This window comes from Pundamilia nyererei, unplaced genomic scaffold (assembly GCF_000239375.1).
Source record: "Pundamilia nyererei isolate P.nyererei 1_Seehausen unplaced genomic scaffold, PunNye1.0 scaffold00175, whole genome shotgun sequence".
Taxonomy (NCBI): domain Eukaryota; kingdom Metazoa; phylum Chordata; class Actinopteri; order Cichliformes; family Cichlidae; genus Pundamilia; species Pundamilia nyererei.
This window is the reverse complement of record NW_005187576.1, coordinates 251123-269737: the sequence shown is the minus strand read 5'-3', so window position 1 is coordinate 269737 and position 18615 is coordinate 251123. Positions and strand designations below refer to the sequence as shown.

The window sequence follows — 18615 nt, the reverse complement described above, 5'->3', positions numbered from 1 at the left end:
CAAAATACCAATAAATAGTGTAGACAGCACTAAACATTTCATAAATACACAGTGCAGAATAACAGACCAGTGTCCTCACTTTATTTTGAGTATGTGCCAGCCACTGCAATTCCCGCAGAAGTGTGTTTGAAAGCTGGTACATTTTACAGGTACTGGGTTGGATCACCTTAGGTCTTCAAAACTGTCTTAATTCTTTGTGGCATTGATTCAACAAGGTGCTGAAAAATTCCGCAGAGGTTTTGTCAATATTAACATCACAGCATCACACAGCTGCTGCAGATTTGTCAGCTGTGGATCCATGATGCAAATCTGCAGTTCCACCACATTCGAAGGAGCTCCGATGGACTGAGATCTGGTGAATGTGGAGGCCATTTGAGTACAGTGAGCATACTGCAATATTCAAGAAACCAGTTTGAGATTATCTGAGTTTTGTGAAAAGACACATTATCCTGCGCGAAACATCAAGATGGACATGGTCAGCAGCAACACTCAGGTAGGGGGCCCAAAGTGTGTCAGCCTGAACTATTTATTTAAGGCAGGATGGAGACATGTTTTCATGTTGTTTAAACCAAATTCTAATACACCAGAAATTGAGGCTCATCGGACAATATTTTTCCATTCTTCTTTTGTCTTGCTTTGGTGAGCCTCTGCAAAATGTAGCCTCCCCTTCCTGTTCTTCGCTCACAGGAGCTCCACCCGATGTAGTCTTCTGCTGTTTTAGTCCAGCTGCTTGAAGGCACTGTGTGTTCAGAGATGCTCTTATGCATAATTTGGTTATAAAGACTGGTAATTGAGGTACTACTACCTTTTTATCAGTTTGAAGCAGACTGAGCGTTACTCTTTAACGTCTGGCATTAGAGAGACATTTTTTCACAGAAAACTGCAGCTCACTACATATCTTCTCTGTTTTAGACCATTCTCTATGGACCCTGAATGGTTGTGTGGGGAAATCCCAGTAGATCACAGTTTCTGAAATACACAGATCAGCCTATCTGGCACCTTTCTTCTTAATTCTGATGCTCTCTTTGTATTTCAGCAGGTCGTTTCTACCATGTCTATATGTCTCAGTACTTGTTACTACCACGTGAACGGCTAATTAGACATTTGTGTTAATGAGCAGTTGAACAGGTGGTCAGTGAGTGTCTTCACAACAATGATGCTAATATTGACTGTTCAATCATCAAAAAAGAATAAAAATTTTATTATTAAATCAGTCCAGCTCTTGCTTACAAGAACCAACCAGCTTATTGCATGTGTCTTATAGAGCTAGAAAAAGTAGGGTATATATATCATCATTTATACATTTTGATAGGTTATTATTTGTGATATCACCTGCATCTTTTTGGCAAAGTCCCTCTATGACTGACCATCTAGTTTAATTTTAAGCTTTTACCTCACTGGGCTTCATACTTATCCTAGGTGCTGGTGGTTTATCATTGACCCTTGGCAGTGTTTGTGTTGTAGCTGTCTGTCTTGCAGCTGTTGTGTTCTGGTTTCACTGGTCATCAGTCGTTTTTGTCCAATGACTGTGCATCACATAGCCACCTCCTTGGGTGTCTTTGGCACTGGGATGGCAGAATCATAATTATCTTCGATGCACCATAAAATCTGAAATTTAAATAGTGCACACGCTTCCAAAAGAAACTGCAACTATTAAAACAGTTGTTTGTTGTTAGATTTAGAAAATCAATAAGAAACTATATTTAATAACTATACTTTGTTTTTCATTCTTCTCAGGAGCAATATATTTCACTCTATGGGGACAAGCAAGAAATATCCAAAATAAAAAAAAGTTTAAAAAAATCAGAACTTGGAACTGAAATATAAGGCCTAGAATATTTTTATCTGTCCTCATCAGATCCTGTATATACCATGGGTAGATATCTCTTGGGGTAACTGGAAAAGTGAGCTCACTCAAGTTGTTGTTTTGTTTTAGTTGCAGTGATGTTGGCAATGAGGACCAAGCAGCAAGCATCCAGTTCATAAGAGAATGGAGGGTCACCACCACTTTCGAGAGAGGCACACTGAGCGAGAGAGGCGATATTCAGCTGCTGCTGTCCATCTCGTCCTCGGGTAGCACCCTGCTCCTGGTGCAGTGAGTGAGAGTAATGATATAAAATACCAGAGCGATAGAGGCACATCATCTGAACAGAAAATGCAGGGTACTTCTTGGTCTTCTATACATTTACAGTGAATTGCTGTGTTAATTATAGCTACCACTGGACCTCAGCTGTATGGTTGAGGTCCAGAAATAGTTCTTGATTTATTTATAATAGCAAAATGCTTTTTTCATTTTTGTTGCATGTGGCTCACACGACACCTGAGTGTTCTGCTGTACCGGCCTGGAAATTCACTGTTAAAAAAAGTACCAGCTGCTTCACCTTTGAGGTGCTAAACTATATTACTCTGTTTTATAGAATGAAAAAGGAGGACATCTAGAGCTGCCCCTGTGATGGCAGAAATATTGATTTCTTCTCTTGGTGTTTTTAACTTAATAGAAAGCAGTGGGCAGCTGGTGAATTGGCCATTACAGCTTACAGTTTAAGCATTAATTCAAACTTCCAAACAAGGTTTAAAATGTATTTTCAGCAATAGGAATTGCAATATTTTGCACTTTTATGGTTGTTCATGTTTTGAAAATGTCTTCATTTGATGTGCACAAAAACATGTGACAGTGAGGAATACAATGAATTTAAAAATCCTAAAACTGTTTTCATGGCAGTAAAACAGGAAAGATGTATTTTAAAGGATTGCAATGCAAAAAAATCATTTAAAAATATATTATTTAGATGTTCTCAGTCATAATTTCAATACATTAATCAAGTCTTTCTTAGACATTTTAATTTCTAAGAGGCTTATTTCTGATTCAAGGGGCATTGGTGGTGTAGTAGCAACACCTTCGAGTAGCTATTCATTTTTAATTTGTACTTTTTGGAGGCATATGCTCATTTCTTGGTTTGTATCCTCAGCTTGATGTTGACTTGGTTCTTAACAGGATGTAGTCAGCTCAGGATCAGCTGATGGATGACCTCAACAGATCTGACACTGAGAACCATGCTCTGCTTTAAGCTAGCCTTCTCCTCGCCGGCTCACGCCTTGGTCATACATACTTCCATATCTTTTACAGAAAATTGCTGCTTGTCAACATTACGTCTGTCACAAAGCCATTCGCACTGGGTAGCACTGTCACAGTCTGGCTTTACTTTTGTGTTCCTGAGACCCCACTGCCAGTGCCCACTGCCTTCCTCATAACTGTACCGCTGATGCATTACCCTCAACAGGTGCTCTTTTCTGAAAGGATCACATAGGTATATTTAGATTTTGAAACTCGAGAGCAGTTCTCTGTGATTGGCTGTGTCAGCCACATGATAACCTGGGTAGAAACCGCAGCTGTGTGCTGTCGCCCAGCGTTTCTCTGGAGGGAAGCTGGGGAGGCTTTGGTGGCTTGGGAGACCAATAAACTTTAACATAACTGGTAAGCAAAGGAAAGGATACAAAAAACAACAAATATCCATGTTGTCTGCACCCTGCATGGCTTTCCATCTGCTTGGAGATCCATATTTTCCATCCTTGGCTGCCATCTGGATCCAAGAATACCCTGCTGAGGAATAAGGAGTGTGAACAATCTTTTACACATTGAAGGAGTAACCAAACAATCCAGAACTACAAGACTCTCCAAGTCACTTGAGACAAGGCCATCTTTTGGATGTATCTGAAATTTCAGCAGGAGTCTGAATCTTTTTGTTTTCTTTCCATAGTCTCTGAAGCTTTCTGGCTTTTTCATCCTTCTACCTCTATGATTCTGGCGATTTCTTTAGTTCTTTTGCAGAGAAAATATAGATATATTAATACAAAGGGAGAGCATCCATGTACTAAAAAAGGTAGTTAGTATGCAATCCTATATTTAACCTGCAGCCTCAGAAGGTATTGCATCTCCATTTGCTAAACAGAGTCAGCCAATCAGGCTGTGGCATTAGCTTACATGTCAAATAGCTGGAGCGCTGTTGGACAGCTGTCGCCAACCTTCAGCCAGGAGGCACAGTCCTTTGAACTGTGTTGTAGCACATAAGGGAGGAAGGGTGGCAGTCACATATTCAAAAATCAGATGCCTATTAAAATTAGTCAGTGTCTCACCTATTACAGTAAACTCTGCAGATCTCCCTGTTTAATTATTCATTGAATAAGTTGTAAAGTGTTTTACACATTGTGTTATTGTTTTGTTTAGGAATTGGGCAAATCACAGAGTTGGACTGTCAGTTTGAGGCCCTGTTGGATGGAAAGTGAAGCTTCCTTACTGTCAGAGATTACTGCGAGACACCTTTGCTGGTATGGCAAGGACATTGTTTAAACGCCAATATGCTGCTGTTATAGTTTATATATATATGTTTACATAAATATAACGTATACAAAAAGAGGAGGGTTGAAATATCCCTGGTGTAGCCGTCCTATCTTCTCTAAGTCCCATTATATCCCATTTAAAATTTTTGATTTTATTTTGAAAGAACACGTAGAACATTTATGTTTTACTACACTGTGGTGTTTTTTTTTTAAATTTATATATATACATATATATATTTCTCCCTCGGAGTAACGCATACCTGAAAATGTGATCTGTGTTTTGTGTAGAATCTCTCAAATCGTCTCAAAATGACAGAAATTGTAGAGGAATATGAAGAATATGAAGAATATGAGGAGGAGGAGGAGGAGGAGGAGGTTGTGGAAAGGGTAAGTGGATCCCTTTTTAATTGCACATGTAAATAAATCCTAAAGTACTCTTGTTGCATTTTTTATATTTTGGCTTTTGATCTGGATAATAGAACTTCAGCTGTGATATCATTTAATACATTTAAGTGTGGGATCTCCAAGTCCAGTGGAAGGCCCTATGAATAGTTTGGTTAGTGACGATACCTCTTACAGTCAGCAGTTCATGGAGGGAGACATACATGACTGCTGGTATATCCTGTTTCAGATGGACTCCTTCTGATGGCCTGGATTGCCCTTAACAGTCAATTATGGAAAAATAGTTCTATTAATTATATAATGTTGCATTTTATTTGTGTCCTTTTGGCATTGCAAATGCCTTTACTTGAGCCTTTGACATATGCCAGACAGCAACACATGTAAAGCAGATGTAATCGTACAAGTCTGACATGTAAAGTGACTTTTTTCCATAGATCCCAGCATTTGATTTCACTACACTGCTTGAGGAGGAATATATATTGCAATGATCTATTTGCACCTAAATCCCCATAGCGTCCCTCCTGTGTATGATAGACACGCAAAGATTGGATTACATGCAGTTTGGGGGTGTGCCAGTTTCTGGAAGTTACTATTTTCCCATGTGAAATATTTCTCCAGATTGAGTGCTCACATCCCCCATGATTTCATCACAGTTTTGCTGCTTTTAGAGTCCCTTTTGCATATGAATTATTGTCTTGTTCAGTGTCTCTGTGACAGTGTCTGATGGAAGAGTGAAAGCAGAAGGCTAACGTTTAATCTCATATTTCCTGGTGAACTAGGATTAAAGTTAGCCTGGTATTTGTTCAAACTTAATATTGCTGATATCTTATAGGGGAGTCTGAATGACTGCTCTTGGTTGTCAGAATATCCAAACCAAGCAAACATTTTTTTAAAAATCATTTAACTCCCATATAACATATCAACTGTTTCAAACAGATTTACTACCTTTTGTGAAGAGATGTAAATCGTTTGGGAGGTAGGAAAGATAATTACGCTCAAAATCAATACACTCTGATTTCACTAGAACTTTCATCTGTACTGCGGAGAAAAGATGCATTGTTTTCAATAAAATGTAAGATGGCTTCGTATTTAATTTACAGAATGGGGAGAAACATAGTGCTGTCCAGGTCAGACATAAAACATATGATTAGTTTAATACATAATACATAAACATTGAAAAACTCATTAGTTAAGTTATTTCTTTTCAAATTTCTTACTTGTTTCTATATCATAATAATAATAATAAACGCTAAAAAGTAAAAAAAAAAATTACTTCAATTCTCAGGTCATTAAGGAGCAAAGTGTACAGTTCTCTATCTGGCATTCAGGCAAATTTAGAAATGGACTTCTGGAGCACGTTGGCAGAGAGTGGAGGAAGGAGGAATGGGAGGGGAGAAAATTAGACGGGCCACTGTGCTGTAAATCAGCCCCTGATAGGCTGGAACAGGTTAATATCACAGTGCTAGAAATTCGCTTATGGGAGGTGGATGCGTGGAAGAATGTGGCCTGCAGACAAGGAGTGTTTTTGCATTGAACTGTAGGGATGCTTAGTTACAGTGGTTCATCTACACCTATGGTTCTCTCCTGTCTGAGAGATTCATATACTGAAGCCGCTTACGAATGTTGATAAAAACGATTGAGATGTTCTTTCTCAGCTCTGGCTTTTCTTTCATTTAACCTAGATTTTAAGGTCTCTTGTCTCTTAATGTTCAACCTTATGTTATGTAAACGCTCTTCATCCTAAGAAGAAGGAAGTTAGAAATTAGAAGTGCTATTCCTGGATGGGGATGTATGTGAGAGGCTGTCAGTGACTAAGTCGTCACTAGAAATTACATTAAAAAATTCACATTTGCATTTTTACAAACAGTTAAAAGAAAACCCTCTAAATTCTAAATTAACTGAGGTGAGTGGGACTTTTCTTTTATTTAGTGTATTTATATGTAAGCCTCAGAAACTAAATACAGCACCCCCGCATTATATTAAGTTGAAGGTAGAACGCTCTTTGGTGAGATATTTCAAAATCCGAGCTAACAGAATAAAAACATCCTGTATAAATTGATTTTGTTAGAGCTAAATTGTGGGGCTTTTTTCTTGTTTTTTTCTTGTTTTGTTGTTTGGCTGAATCAGTGCTTTAAACCCATAAGACCTATGTGTGAACAGCCGTGGAGATTACAAAGCTGTCCAAACAGCTTGTGTACTGTTGTGTCCTGTAGCAACTGATAACAAAAGCATTTGTGTATGAAATAACAAATAAGAATAGAACAGTTGTCATGTGAGTATGCAGTGTTTTTAGACTTGGTCAGACGATCAAAGATTCAGGCTGTTCGGGCTCACATAGAATATTAATGCTTCTTTATCCTCTGTTTAAAATAAGCTTAATTAGACAGTAGCCATACTATTTTCACCTTTGGAAATTTTGCCCCTCCTTTAGGTGACTCTATTTGAGTGGACCGGTGATAAGTAGGTTACACCAAAAATCCCCGATGACAACCTTCTCTGTTTCTACTTATTAGCCTGCCTGGGGGCATTTGCTAGAACAGCTGCTAACACGATACAGTGTAGAGTGATTTCTTACTCGTAGTGCTGAAAGTGGCAGTGGCAGTAATTGATGATTGCCAGAGCTGTGGAAAAATCACCCTCAATCCAAACAAATATTTTGCTGTTTCTCCCATAATCTGTCCTGGAAATTTTGAAAAACCAGAGTGTTTCCTATATTTGTAATATGTTGAGCAGATTTCAACGACGACTGTCACTGAGCACAAGACTCAGTTCTTACAGGTAAAACACCTCCTCCCAGGCACAACGGTTCAAGCAGGGCAGGAGACCCTTGTCTCCCATGGCTTATGGTGCATCCCCCTTCTTTCCTGCATGTGTATATAGAGTATAGATAATGTGCTGTCTTGTTTGGCTTTGGCAGGTTTTTAGAGCTAAATAATAAGTTAAATATGTTAAGATTCAGCATTTTTACTAAGACAACACATGGCTTTTGTAATTTGGTTTCCTGCAGCTTTGCTGGCCAACAAGTATAATATGGTAGTGTAACCTTTGTGGATATGTGCTGCTCAATGTTGTGTTGCATGCAAGTCATTTAAAATGTAGGTGTAAGTGCTTGCCTTGGGTTTGTCTTTCATTCATCTACATTTCAGCAGGCGTAACCTTAGTATACAAAATCTCCATTGTCCTTCCAAATAGAATAAATCATTGATGATTAAATAATTTCACTAACTCGAGGTGAGTAATTAGAGCAGTGGGAATCCTGCTTCATATTGAAAATATCAGCTCATTGTCCAGTCGACACATTTGCATTAAAGTGTAATAAAATCTCTAAAAGTCTGCTTTTTGAAAGTATCACCAGTCCTTTTGCTTTCCCTGTCGTTTTCCTTCCTGGCAATTCCCCCTACCTTAATCAATAAAACGAGATCCATGTGTTAGTTTGGTCGTTAATTGTATTCTTCTGTCCTCTCCCAGTCTGGCTTGCCCACCAGGAAAGTAAGGAAGAAGGTCAAGGTGGATACTTCCAAGTTCATGACTCCATACCTGGCCCATAGCCAGAAGATGCTGGAGCAGTTCAGCCACGTAAGAAACAAGTTTGAGTTTTTATTTGCATGTATATGTACACATTTATTTGACTTTTTACTTGCTTTTACTTGTTGGTTGTTTTCCTGCTTTGTATGACATTAATTACTTACTTAAATTTTATGACCGTTGTCCCTGACAGAATAAGTATCGCCAGGCTTATGAAATGTCCAAAGGGACACCTCCTGCCATCGTTACTGATACGCCTGAAATGATTCGTATCAGGAAGGCCCAGGAGCAGCTTAGCGAGGTACTCTTTAAGATATGATGAACACAAAAGACACTTATTGGTTATTGAAAGGCACATTTAAGACTAGCAGATTCAGAACAAATTTTCTATGATCTATATTTGACTATAAAACATAAAAATATGCCTCTGGTCTCAAATATGATTGGATCTTGCTTTACTGAGGAATAATTTGAAATAACACGCATTATCTTCAGGTTAAATACCGTATGGAGGGAAACAAAGCTCGGACAACCAGCTTGTACGACGGTGAAGCAAGAGAGATTGCCCACGTCAAGCATGTATCTGAGCTGATCAGCAAGGTAAGTTACCCAAATCTCCCAACATACAAAGAGAATGAATAAATATGACGTTAATGCTGATTGTATAACACAAATGCTGTTGTTATCTCTTATAGGTTCTGTACAGACAGAAGTGGGATGAGACCAAGGACAGGTACCTGCTGCCTCCTGATGCTCCTGAGCTGGTTCAGGCTGTGAAGAATGCTGCTAACTACAGCAAAGTAAGTCCAGTGTAGCATTCAAGGGCTGACTTTTAAGTCCAAAGTTTTTAAAAAAATTCCAAATTACATAATTGCATAATTTAACAATTCTATAATATCTGTTAAAATGTTTTATATTCACGTAGTAAGTGATAACGTTACACCTTGTTCAGAAACTTTATACCGAGGCCTGGGATGAAGATAAGACCATGTACTACCCCTACAGTGACAGTCCTGAGCTCCGTAGGGTGGCCAAGGCTCAGGAGGTCCTTAGTGATGTAAGTAAAATTTATTATCTATATCTGTCGTGTTATTCAGATTTTCAATGTGCGTTTGTGGTTATTATATCTGCAAAAAACTAAAACAAAAAAACCACTGTATTGAGCCAGCCTCTGCTTTAATGTGTCTGTTTTGATATGTCTTATAATATGATATATACTATATTATAAGTTGTTGATTCTTCAAATCTATACATTTTAACTATCTCTGCATCATTAAATTGCTTTTTGAAAGAACAAAAACATTTTATACAGACAAATAAAATTACGCAAATTATAACATAGAATTACACCACCTAGAGCTTTCTATTTTAGACAGTTACTAGTGTTATTTCTTGTAGTGTTACAAGACAATTGACAATTACCACACTGTTAATTACAAAAAACGTATGGTGTGTGTAAAGATGTTGAAATGTTCCTCTCAGTGTCCACTTGTTTGTGCTGACTCGGATGTGTCATACATCACAGTTTAACTTACATTTAGGACAGTTTACAATTAGAGCCCAACTGATATGAGATATACAGAAGAGGACTAGGGTCACTGGGGAAAAAAGTGGGCACATCTTTTTTTTTTTCTTTTCCAGAATTCTGAGGAAAATGTCAGAATTCTGAGATTAACATCAGAATTCTGACTTTTTTTTCTCAGAATTCTGAATATTTTCTCAGAATTTTGACTTTTTTCTTGGAATTCTAACTTTTTTCTCAGAATTTTTTTTCTTAGAATTCTGACTTTTTTCTTAGAATTCTGAGATTAGTCAGAATTCTGATTTTTTTTTCCTCAGAATTCTGACTTTTTTCTCGGAATTCGGACTTTTTTCTCGGAATTCTGAGATTAAAGTCAGAATTCTGAGATTAGTCAGAATTCTAACTTTTTTCTCAGAATTATTTTTTCTTAGAATTCTGACTTTTTTCTTAGAATTCTGAGATTAGTCAGAATTCTGTTTTTTCCCCCTCAGAATTCTGACTTTTTTCTCAGAATCTTGACTTTTTTTCTTAGAATTCTGACTTTTTTCACAGAATTCTGACTTTTCTCTTAGAATTCTGACTTTAATCTCAGAATTCGGAGTTTTTTCTCAGAATTCCAACTTTAATCTCAGAATTCTAGAAAAGAAGAAAAAAAGACATGCCCGCTTTTTCCCCCCCCGGTGGCCCTAATCCTCTTCCGTACAGATAGGATCACAAAGTATCAATCTGATACTTTTTGACCTTATCCTCTATCAGTGATGATGATACTTGGTGATGACCAAGATTTAAGAATCGGCCAGTATGTTTTTTTTTCAGACACAGGAAAAAAATTTCTCCAACATTCGTTGTGTGTTGTTACATATGAGTTGTTATTAAGATAATATGTGACTGCAGTTTAAAGATAATAATATTTTAGTGCCATGACAAGTCGCGTAACAAAACCTTACGCTCTGCTCAGATCAGCTGGTTGGTGTGATTGTGCTGTTCCAAACACGTTGCTAACAAGGAAGTTGCAGAGCGCCCTCTGGTGATAAAATAGAAAAGACTCAAAATTCGTAATATCGTTGGAGGGTGTTTCCTCCATCTCTTAATTTGATTATATCGGTGAATACCTAATATTGAAAATTATATATCGTGCATGGTGCTATATCAGGTCAAGCTCTTATTACAGCTGTTATCTGTACGTCTCCTTCCTCTTGGGTTCTGTGTTGTTAAACTTTTTTCCCGATGCATGGAAATTACCAGTCTATTTAGGTAGAGGCAAACTGTGCATGAAAGTCAGGTATTGATGTTGACGAATTGAGCGTCTTAGTAAATGTTAACTCCTGTTGTGATTGACAGGTTCACTATAAGAAGGGCCACCATGAGCGCAAGGCTAAGTATACTTCCTTGCCTGATCCTCCTGAATTGGAGCTGGCCAAGAGAGTGTCCCAACAGCGCAGTGATGTAAGTAACAATTTTAAACCAAACAAAAACCAATATGACTGAGGTAGATATACTGATGAATTTTTCTTGTCATTAAGCTATAAATATACATAGATCAGATATTTAAGTCCACAAACTCTTACTGAAAGCAATGTTCAGTGCTTTCAGTTAATAAGAGTAGAGGAGTATGCACTACAGACAGTGAGCAGTGATTGGGGCAGTGCAGTTTTAGTTTAGATCAAAATCCAAAATACCATAAATTCAATATGAGACCAGTACACAATTATTTAATCCATTGTATAGTCTATCCATCTATCTGTATAGTGCATCTGTTTTCGCTAGACTCATCAACTTTTCTAGGATTAACAGTGTTCATCCCCTAACTAGACATGGGAGTAATAAATATCTTTGCTTATTTTAGAGTCAGAAAACTGGGCCTTGCACAGTGTAAGCACTGAAGCAGGAGCCCCAGACACCAACCAACCCTGAGAAAGGGATCAGTCCACCTGCTCTCTGATATTAGTAGCAACACTAAGCTGGGTGGGAGAGGCTAACAATGACAGGAATTCCAATCATTCCTAATGTGTTTATATAAACATATGAGATTTATTCATTTGTCCTTTAATAAAAAAAAAACCTTCTTATGTTAATTGCCATCTTTTCCTCACAGCTTAAGTACAAGGAAGATTACAATAAAAATGTAAAGGGTCAGTGGTGTGAGACTCCTTACTTCGACGTGGCGACTGCCAGGGTGGCAATGGAGAACCTCAGCGACGTAAGAATTCACTATTTAAAGGAAAGGATTTCAGATTTCTGCTTTTCTTTGTCCTTTTTCTGTACATAACTGTTGTGTGTTTTCCTTTCAGAGAAGATACACGCAACATTATGAGGATACAAAAGACCAAATTTATTTCATGCAAACAGAAACACCCACTTATGATGCAAACAAGAAGGCTCGTATTGCTGCTAGTGAGGTAAGCGCGAAAACACGCACAAACACAAAGGTAACACAGTATTTTTATAGGCCCGATCTCATGCGGAAGACACGACAGAGAGTTGACCCATGTCTCAGAGCAGTGTGTGAGTCAAGAGACTCAGTCCACTCTGACGCAGGGATACACTGTTTTGTGCCCACACTGCATGACTGAGAGATCCACATTTGGTTTACTGTCACCATGCACATTACTTTACTAGCACGCAGGAATAAAATGCGAGTCTGTGTGACAAAGCTTTTCAGTTGCTCTGCACCTCATAGCCACCCACACGTTCACACACAGGGGAAACATGCATCGTTTTCAAGAAATGCGAAAGACACACTTCTTAGCCGGCCAACCAACTGTGCCATCATTTTGAACCATGTGAACACACCTCATTATCACACTTTCCTGTCTTTTTTTACTCACAGTGATCTGTTTCTGTCTTTAGGTCCAATACAAGAAGGAGTATGAGAAGAAAAAAGCACAGTCTGACTACAACACGCTCCCCGCCACAGAGAATCCTCTATTGAGGCAGCTCAGATATGCTGGCACTATCCTCAGTGATGTAGGTGTTTAAAAAGCCCTGTGCAGAAAGTTTATTTTTCTTCTGTGACAAAAGATAGACCTTTTGCCTTTTCAGGAAAACTAAATTATAAAATCTTAGGCTGTTGTTTAATTATTGCTTAAATTACCGGGCCAATTGCCCTGTTATTGTTGGGATAGAGTCCAGCCCCTCCCCACGACCCTGAATTGGATGAGTGGAAGTGAAATACATAGTGTTTGCTTGTTGTTTGCAATTACTCTCCTGTAGTTTTTCCTGTACCACAAGTATGTATGTAGCTGCTCATATATTTTTTATTGTTGTTTGACTTTGTTTTGTTTTTGCCATTTCCTTTCCAGAAAGTATATAAGGCTAGCTATGAGAAATCCAGGGGTTTCAGCATCAACTACTGTGACACGCCCAAGTTTCAGATGGACTCAGTACTTAAGCAGTTCTCTGATGTAAGAGAGCTCGTTGAGTTAAAATTTCTTTGAATATGAACCACTTATGTTTCTCTTTTAACACACGTTTTGATTTTCTTTTAGGCACGTTACAAAAATAAGTATGAAAATGAGGTGAAGGGCCACTACATTGGAAGCTATGAGGACCTTTATATGCTTCACTGCCAGAAAGTTGAGGAAATGAAAAATGAGGTTTGTGCATTAAAAAATTTGAGCATGTATTAATATATTCCTCATCAAGTCTTTCCTCATAACACAATATTTACTTTTTGTATTTCACAGCAACTATATAAATCTGATTATGAAGACATTAAAACTAGATGCTTCTTTCCTCAAACAATTACGCCTGAATACGAAGCTGGGAAGAAACTTCATCAATGCAACGATGTGAGTAGTCGCTGATTATAAAACTGTTCTTTGCAATAAAATGGATCCAGGTTCTTTTTGGATTTCTTATATGTATATGGACAATTATTATTTTTGTTTTGATCCTTTGGTTTTCAGAAAGTTTACCGGCAACATCCAGACACAGTGAAATTTACACAAGTGGTGGATTCACCTGTTCAAGTTCAAGCCGCCATCAACGCCAAACAGCTAAGTGACGTATGTACCCTTTTTGGACCACTTCCTCTTGGTGCTAATGTAGGAAAGTCTAGAATTTAAACTGGTACAGTAAAGCTCACAAACACGCACTGAACATTTAGGTGATACCTGCATATAATAGTAACATTAATGTTTATTTTCTCGGTGTCCATTTATGGCCTGGAATTCTTGCAATCATCAGCTTGTGTCAATCCAGTTCTCCTAGATATGCAGATCGCCTTTAAATTTGCTCAATCATCTATGAAGCCCAGCTGTCTTTCTATGGGCGCCATGGAAACTGGAGAGCCATTTCTCTGTAGTATAAATAGAAACAAGCATTCAGTTGGCCCAGAATAAACCCTGTGATCAGACAGGGGTTGGGGAGGTGGAGAAAGCAACTGTCACCATCTCTGAGCCCTGATAGCACACTACTGCCCTCCAGTGACAGAAAGTCAAATAACAGCTTATCAGAAAATATACCCTGAGCAGTACTGACACAATAATATTACCATTTTGTTCTTCTGCAGTTAAACTACAAGGCAAAGTACGAGGAAATAAAAATGAAGAACAGTCTACCCCCAGACTACCCCTTCTTCATCCAGTCCAGAGTTAATGCTTTTAACCTCAGTGATGTAAGTAACTGCGATTTTTGCATATCTCTAAAATTTAACTCGAATCAGCTTTGATTTCTCATACTGTCGATTTCGATTTCCTGAATTGCACACTTTCTTCTTGCAGAACTGCTATAAGTATGATTGGGAGAAAACCAAAGCGAAAAAGTTTGAGATCAAAGGGGATACCATCTCAATCCTTGCTGCCCGTGCTCACACAAACGCCATCAGTGATGTAAGTATCCTACTTCAACAACTGCTTCAACAGATAAATTACCTGCAGTACCTGTTATGTATTCTAATCCATGATAAATTCTGTTCATTACTAGGTTAAATATAAAAAGGAGTATGAGAAGAACAAGGGAAAGATGGTTGGAGCCCTCAGTATTAACGACGATCCGAAGATGCTGCACTCTGTCCATGTGGCCAAAATCCAGAGTGATGTAAGTTATTAGTTGATGTCATATTTTTAATAAATATTAATTTATGGGGGTTAAAAAGAAGGGCAATCTCTTGTTAATATCTTCACAGCGTGAATACAAAAAAGACTATGAAAAAGTAAAGACCAAGTATCATACACCACTGGATATGTTGTCAGTCACCTTGGCTAAGAAATCCCAGGCAATTTCCAGCATGGCTGGTTACAGGAGCATCAGCACCAACTATTTCCTTCCACCTGACAGCGTCCTGCTGGATCTGGCCAAGAAAGCCAACGTTATCCAGAGTGATGTAAGTCCAAACAGACTTTAGAGACTCCAACTGCTCAGTTTTGCTAAAGTTCTGCTTTTTTCATCATAATATGAAAACATGTCCTGATGTGCTATTGTGGGCTTAAATATTCATCAACATTTGTTTTGGTTTTGTGTGTTTCTCTGCACCAAAGAATGAGTATAAGGCTGACTACAACAGCTACACCAAAGGTACTCCATGGGTCCCATATGGCTCATTGGAAGTGGAAAAGGCTAAGAAAGCTGCAGAGATCCTCAATGAGGTATGTGTGCAACATGGCTTCTTTACATCTGCTCTCATGGTAATAACAAAATGCATATTTCAGAGCTGATAGGTCATTAAAATAATAATATTTATTTACTCTTTTCCTTCAGAAAAAATACAGAACACACCCAGACAAGATCCCCTTCACATCTATCGACGACCACCCCATCATGATGCAGGCCAAAGTCAACCAGCTTCAGAGGAGCGATGTGAGTCAAGTGTCACTGTTCATACTGGAGAAAGAATTCCTTCTGCATTTTTCCAAGATCCCTTTTAGGAAGATTCTTGTTTGCTCTTACTTTCTTTTCATTTCTGCTCTGTTACATTTATTCTTTTATAGCTGTTCTACAAGCGAGGTCTAGAGGAGATCCATCAGAAGTACTCTCTGCCCCCGGATGTCCCAGAGTTCCTTCAGGCCAAGTGCAATGCCTACAACATCAGCAAGGTGACGAATGCACATAAAAAAAGCAAAATAAATAAAATAGTTTTTCAACTCACTTTTAAAACGTATATAACTGTATATCACCACAGTATGTGTGTGCATCTGTTCATGTTTGCGTAAAGCTATAATGGATACATGCCTTAAACATTGTTTATATGTTTTATGTGATTTCAGAATTACTACAAGTTTGCTTGGCAGGAGCTGATTGCTAAGGGTTATGACCTGAAGCCTGATGCCATCCCTATTGTTGCTGCCAAAGCTGCCAGACATGCTGCCAGTGATGTAAGTTTTCTGAAAGACCAAATTTGCTGCACTTTTTAAATAATTGTTACATATAAAAAACTAGAGAAGCTCCATGTGCTTTAACTCCTAGGTCCAGTACAAAAAGGCTTATGAGAAGGCGAGAGGCCACCACGTTGGCTTCCGCAGCCTCCAGGACGATCCTCTGCTGGTTCACTACATGGAGGTGGCCAGAATGCAGAGTGACAAGAACTACAAGAAGGACTACCACAAGGCCAAGCTGAAGTATCACACCCCAGTGGACATGCTCAGTGTGGTTCAGGCTAAACATGCTTCAGCAGTGCAGACCTACATTGGCTACAAGCAGCACCACCATAAATACTTTCTTCTCCCTGATGCTATGGGTCTGCAACTTGCTCGCACCATGAACTACAATTCCAGCGATGTATGTTATTAACAATGCTTGTGACTTAATGGCAATATAAACCGTATGGACTCTCTAAAAATGGTATTTGGTCTGACAATAGTTTCTTGTTTTCTGGGTTTTTTTCTATTTCTCAGCACAACTACAAGATGGATTATGAGACCTCGGTCAAGGGTATTGGCTGGGTTCCAATTGGTTCTCTAGAGGTTGAAAAAGCCAAAACGGCAGCAGCAGCTCTGAATGAGAAAAAGTACAGACAGCACCCTCAAACCATCAAGTTCACCAGTGCTACTGACTCCATGAGCATGGAGCTGGCTAAGACCAATGCTAAGATCATGAATGTGGTGAGAAGGACAAAACAAAATAATGACTTATGCTACATATCTAAAATTTAGTCCTTTTCAGAGAAGAAATTAATTCTTGCCTTCACTGTAATTACACAGAAAGAGTACAAAGCCAGCGGAGAGAAGTTCATGCACACTTACAATCTCCCTCCTGATGCCCCCCAATTTCTGCAAGCCAGATACAATGCTGCCAACATCAGCCAGGTTAGCTGCAGATTGATTTAAGCACATATGAAACATACAAAGAAATTTAATTGTGAATGTTTTTGTAACAATATTGCTGATTATCTTTTTGTTTAGAATTATTACACTTATTCTCACCGCCAAGATCTGCTCAAAGGACATCACATGAAAGAGGATTCCATTCCCATCGTAGCAGCCAAAACTTCAAGAAACATTGCCAGCAATGTAAGCTGGAATTATGCTTTTCATAATAATTTTTAATGTTAATGCATTTAATAATATTACTTATATTGCATTTTATTTAATACAGTACAAGTATAAGCTGGCCTATGAGAAAGAAAAGGGCCACCACGTTGGCTTCCGCAGCCTCCAGGATGATCCTCTGCTGGTTCACTATATGGAGTTGGCAAAGATGCAGAGTGACAAGAACTACAAGAAGGACTACCACAAGGCCAAGCTGAAGTATCACACCCCAGTGGACATGCTCAGTGTGGCTCATGCCAAGCAGGCTTCTGCTGTTCAGACAATGGCTGGATACAAGAAGATCCCCCACAGCTTCTTGCTTCTTCCTGACAACATGCACCTGCGACTGTGTCGCAACATGATGGAGATTCAGAGTGACGTGTGTATTCTTTTCATCTTATTATCTTTATATATTGGTCTCATTCTGGAACAACATATATAGCATTACATATATGTATATATTTGATTATGACCTTTGATTAATTTAGATTTTCTCTAAATACCCACAGAATGTCTACAAGTCAGATTACAACAGCTACTCTAAAGGTATAGGATGGGTCCCTATTGGTTCTCTGGATGTTGAAAAAGCCAAAACCGCTAAAGCTGCACTGGATGAAAGAAATTACCGCCAGCACCCCAGTAATTTCAAATATACAAGCAAGACCGATGCCATGAACATGACTCTGGCTATGGCCAACACTAAACAGATGGACATCGTAAGAATCCCTTTTCTTAACAGAAGATACTTATGTAGAGATTCTTTAAACATTCACCGTTGTTTCTTTTTTCTGACTAGACTACATACAAAGCTTCTGGAGAGAAGTTCATGCACACCTACCATCTGCCATCTGACTGCCCCGAGTTTCTCCAGGCTAAGTTTAATGCCCAGACTATTAGCGAGGTTAGAGCACAAATTATTTAACTGAATATGCAAGTTGAAGCAATAGCAATTTCCTGAGGTTCAAGGTGTATATGAGCATAGTTGTGCAAAAAGTTGTTGTAACACTTTGCTGTTTATTTGCAGAGTCATTACAGGCACAAGTGGGTGGAAGACATTGCCAAGGGATATGACATGAAGCCTGATGCTATTCCCATCCTGCATGCCAAGCACGGCAGGCATATTGCCAGCAATGTATGTAATAAATGCATGTAATAAATTTAACTAAATTTAACTGTAAAAAAGAAAGAATCAACACATCACTTTTTCTTTTCTTTTTTTCTTTAGGTCCAGTACAAAAAAGATTATGAGAAGGCGAGAGGTCACCATGTTGGCTTCCGCAGCCTCCAGGACGATCCTCTGCTGGTTCACTACATGGAGGTGGCCAGAATGCAGAGTGACAAGAACTACAAGAAGGACTACCA

The 18615-nt window shown here is 38.6% G+C and overlaps 1 protein-coding gene across 1 annotated transcript in view; it reads left to right on the top strand.

The window, feature by feature from the left end:
* The first annotated feature begins 3394 nt into the window (after positions 1–3394).
* The window catches only part of neb (nebulin), a 57700-nt gene continuing 42479 nt past the window's right edge, over positions 3395–18615 (top strand). Inside the window, 34 exon segments of the mRNA XM_013914149.1 lie at positions 3395–3475; positions 4226–4326; positions 4627–4725; positions 7474–7518; positions 8209–8316; positions 8459–8566; positions 8761–8865; positions 8961–9065; positions 9218–9322; positions 11129–11233; positions 11883–11987; positions 12079–12186; positions 12638–12754; positions 13090–13191; positions 13276–13383; positions 13474–13578; positions 13696–13794; positions 14301–14405; positions 14512–14619; positions 14714–14827; positions 14916–15113; positions 15268–15375; positions 15488–15586; positions 15718–15822; positions 15994–16101; positions 16193–16504; positions 16621–16827; positions 16927–17031; positions 17128–17235; positions 17321–17632; positions 17763–17969; positions 18050–18154; positions 18278–18385; positions 18479–18615. Of these exon segments, the coding sequence (XP_013769603.1) occupies positions 4648–4725; positions 7474–7518; positions 8209–8316; positions 8459–8566; positions 8761–8865; positions 8961–9065; positions 9218–9322; positions 11129–11233; positions 11883–11987; positions 12079–12186; positions 12638–12754; positions 13090–13191; positions 13276–13383; positions 13474–13578; positions 13696–13794; positions 14301–14405; positions 14512–14619; positions 14714–14827; positions 14916–15113; positions 15268–15375; positions 15488–15586; positions 15718–15822; positions 15994–16101; positions 16193–16504; positions 16621–16827; positions 16927–17031; positions 17128–17235; positions 17321–17632; positions 17763–17969; positions 18050–18154; positions 18278–18385; positions 18479–18615 (4049 nt within the window). The 5' untranslated portion in view covers positions 3395–3475; positions 4226–4326; positions 4627–4647.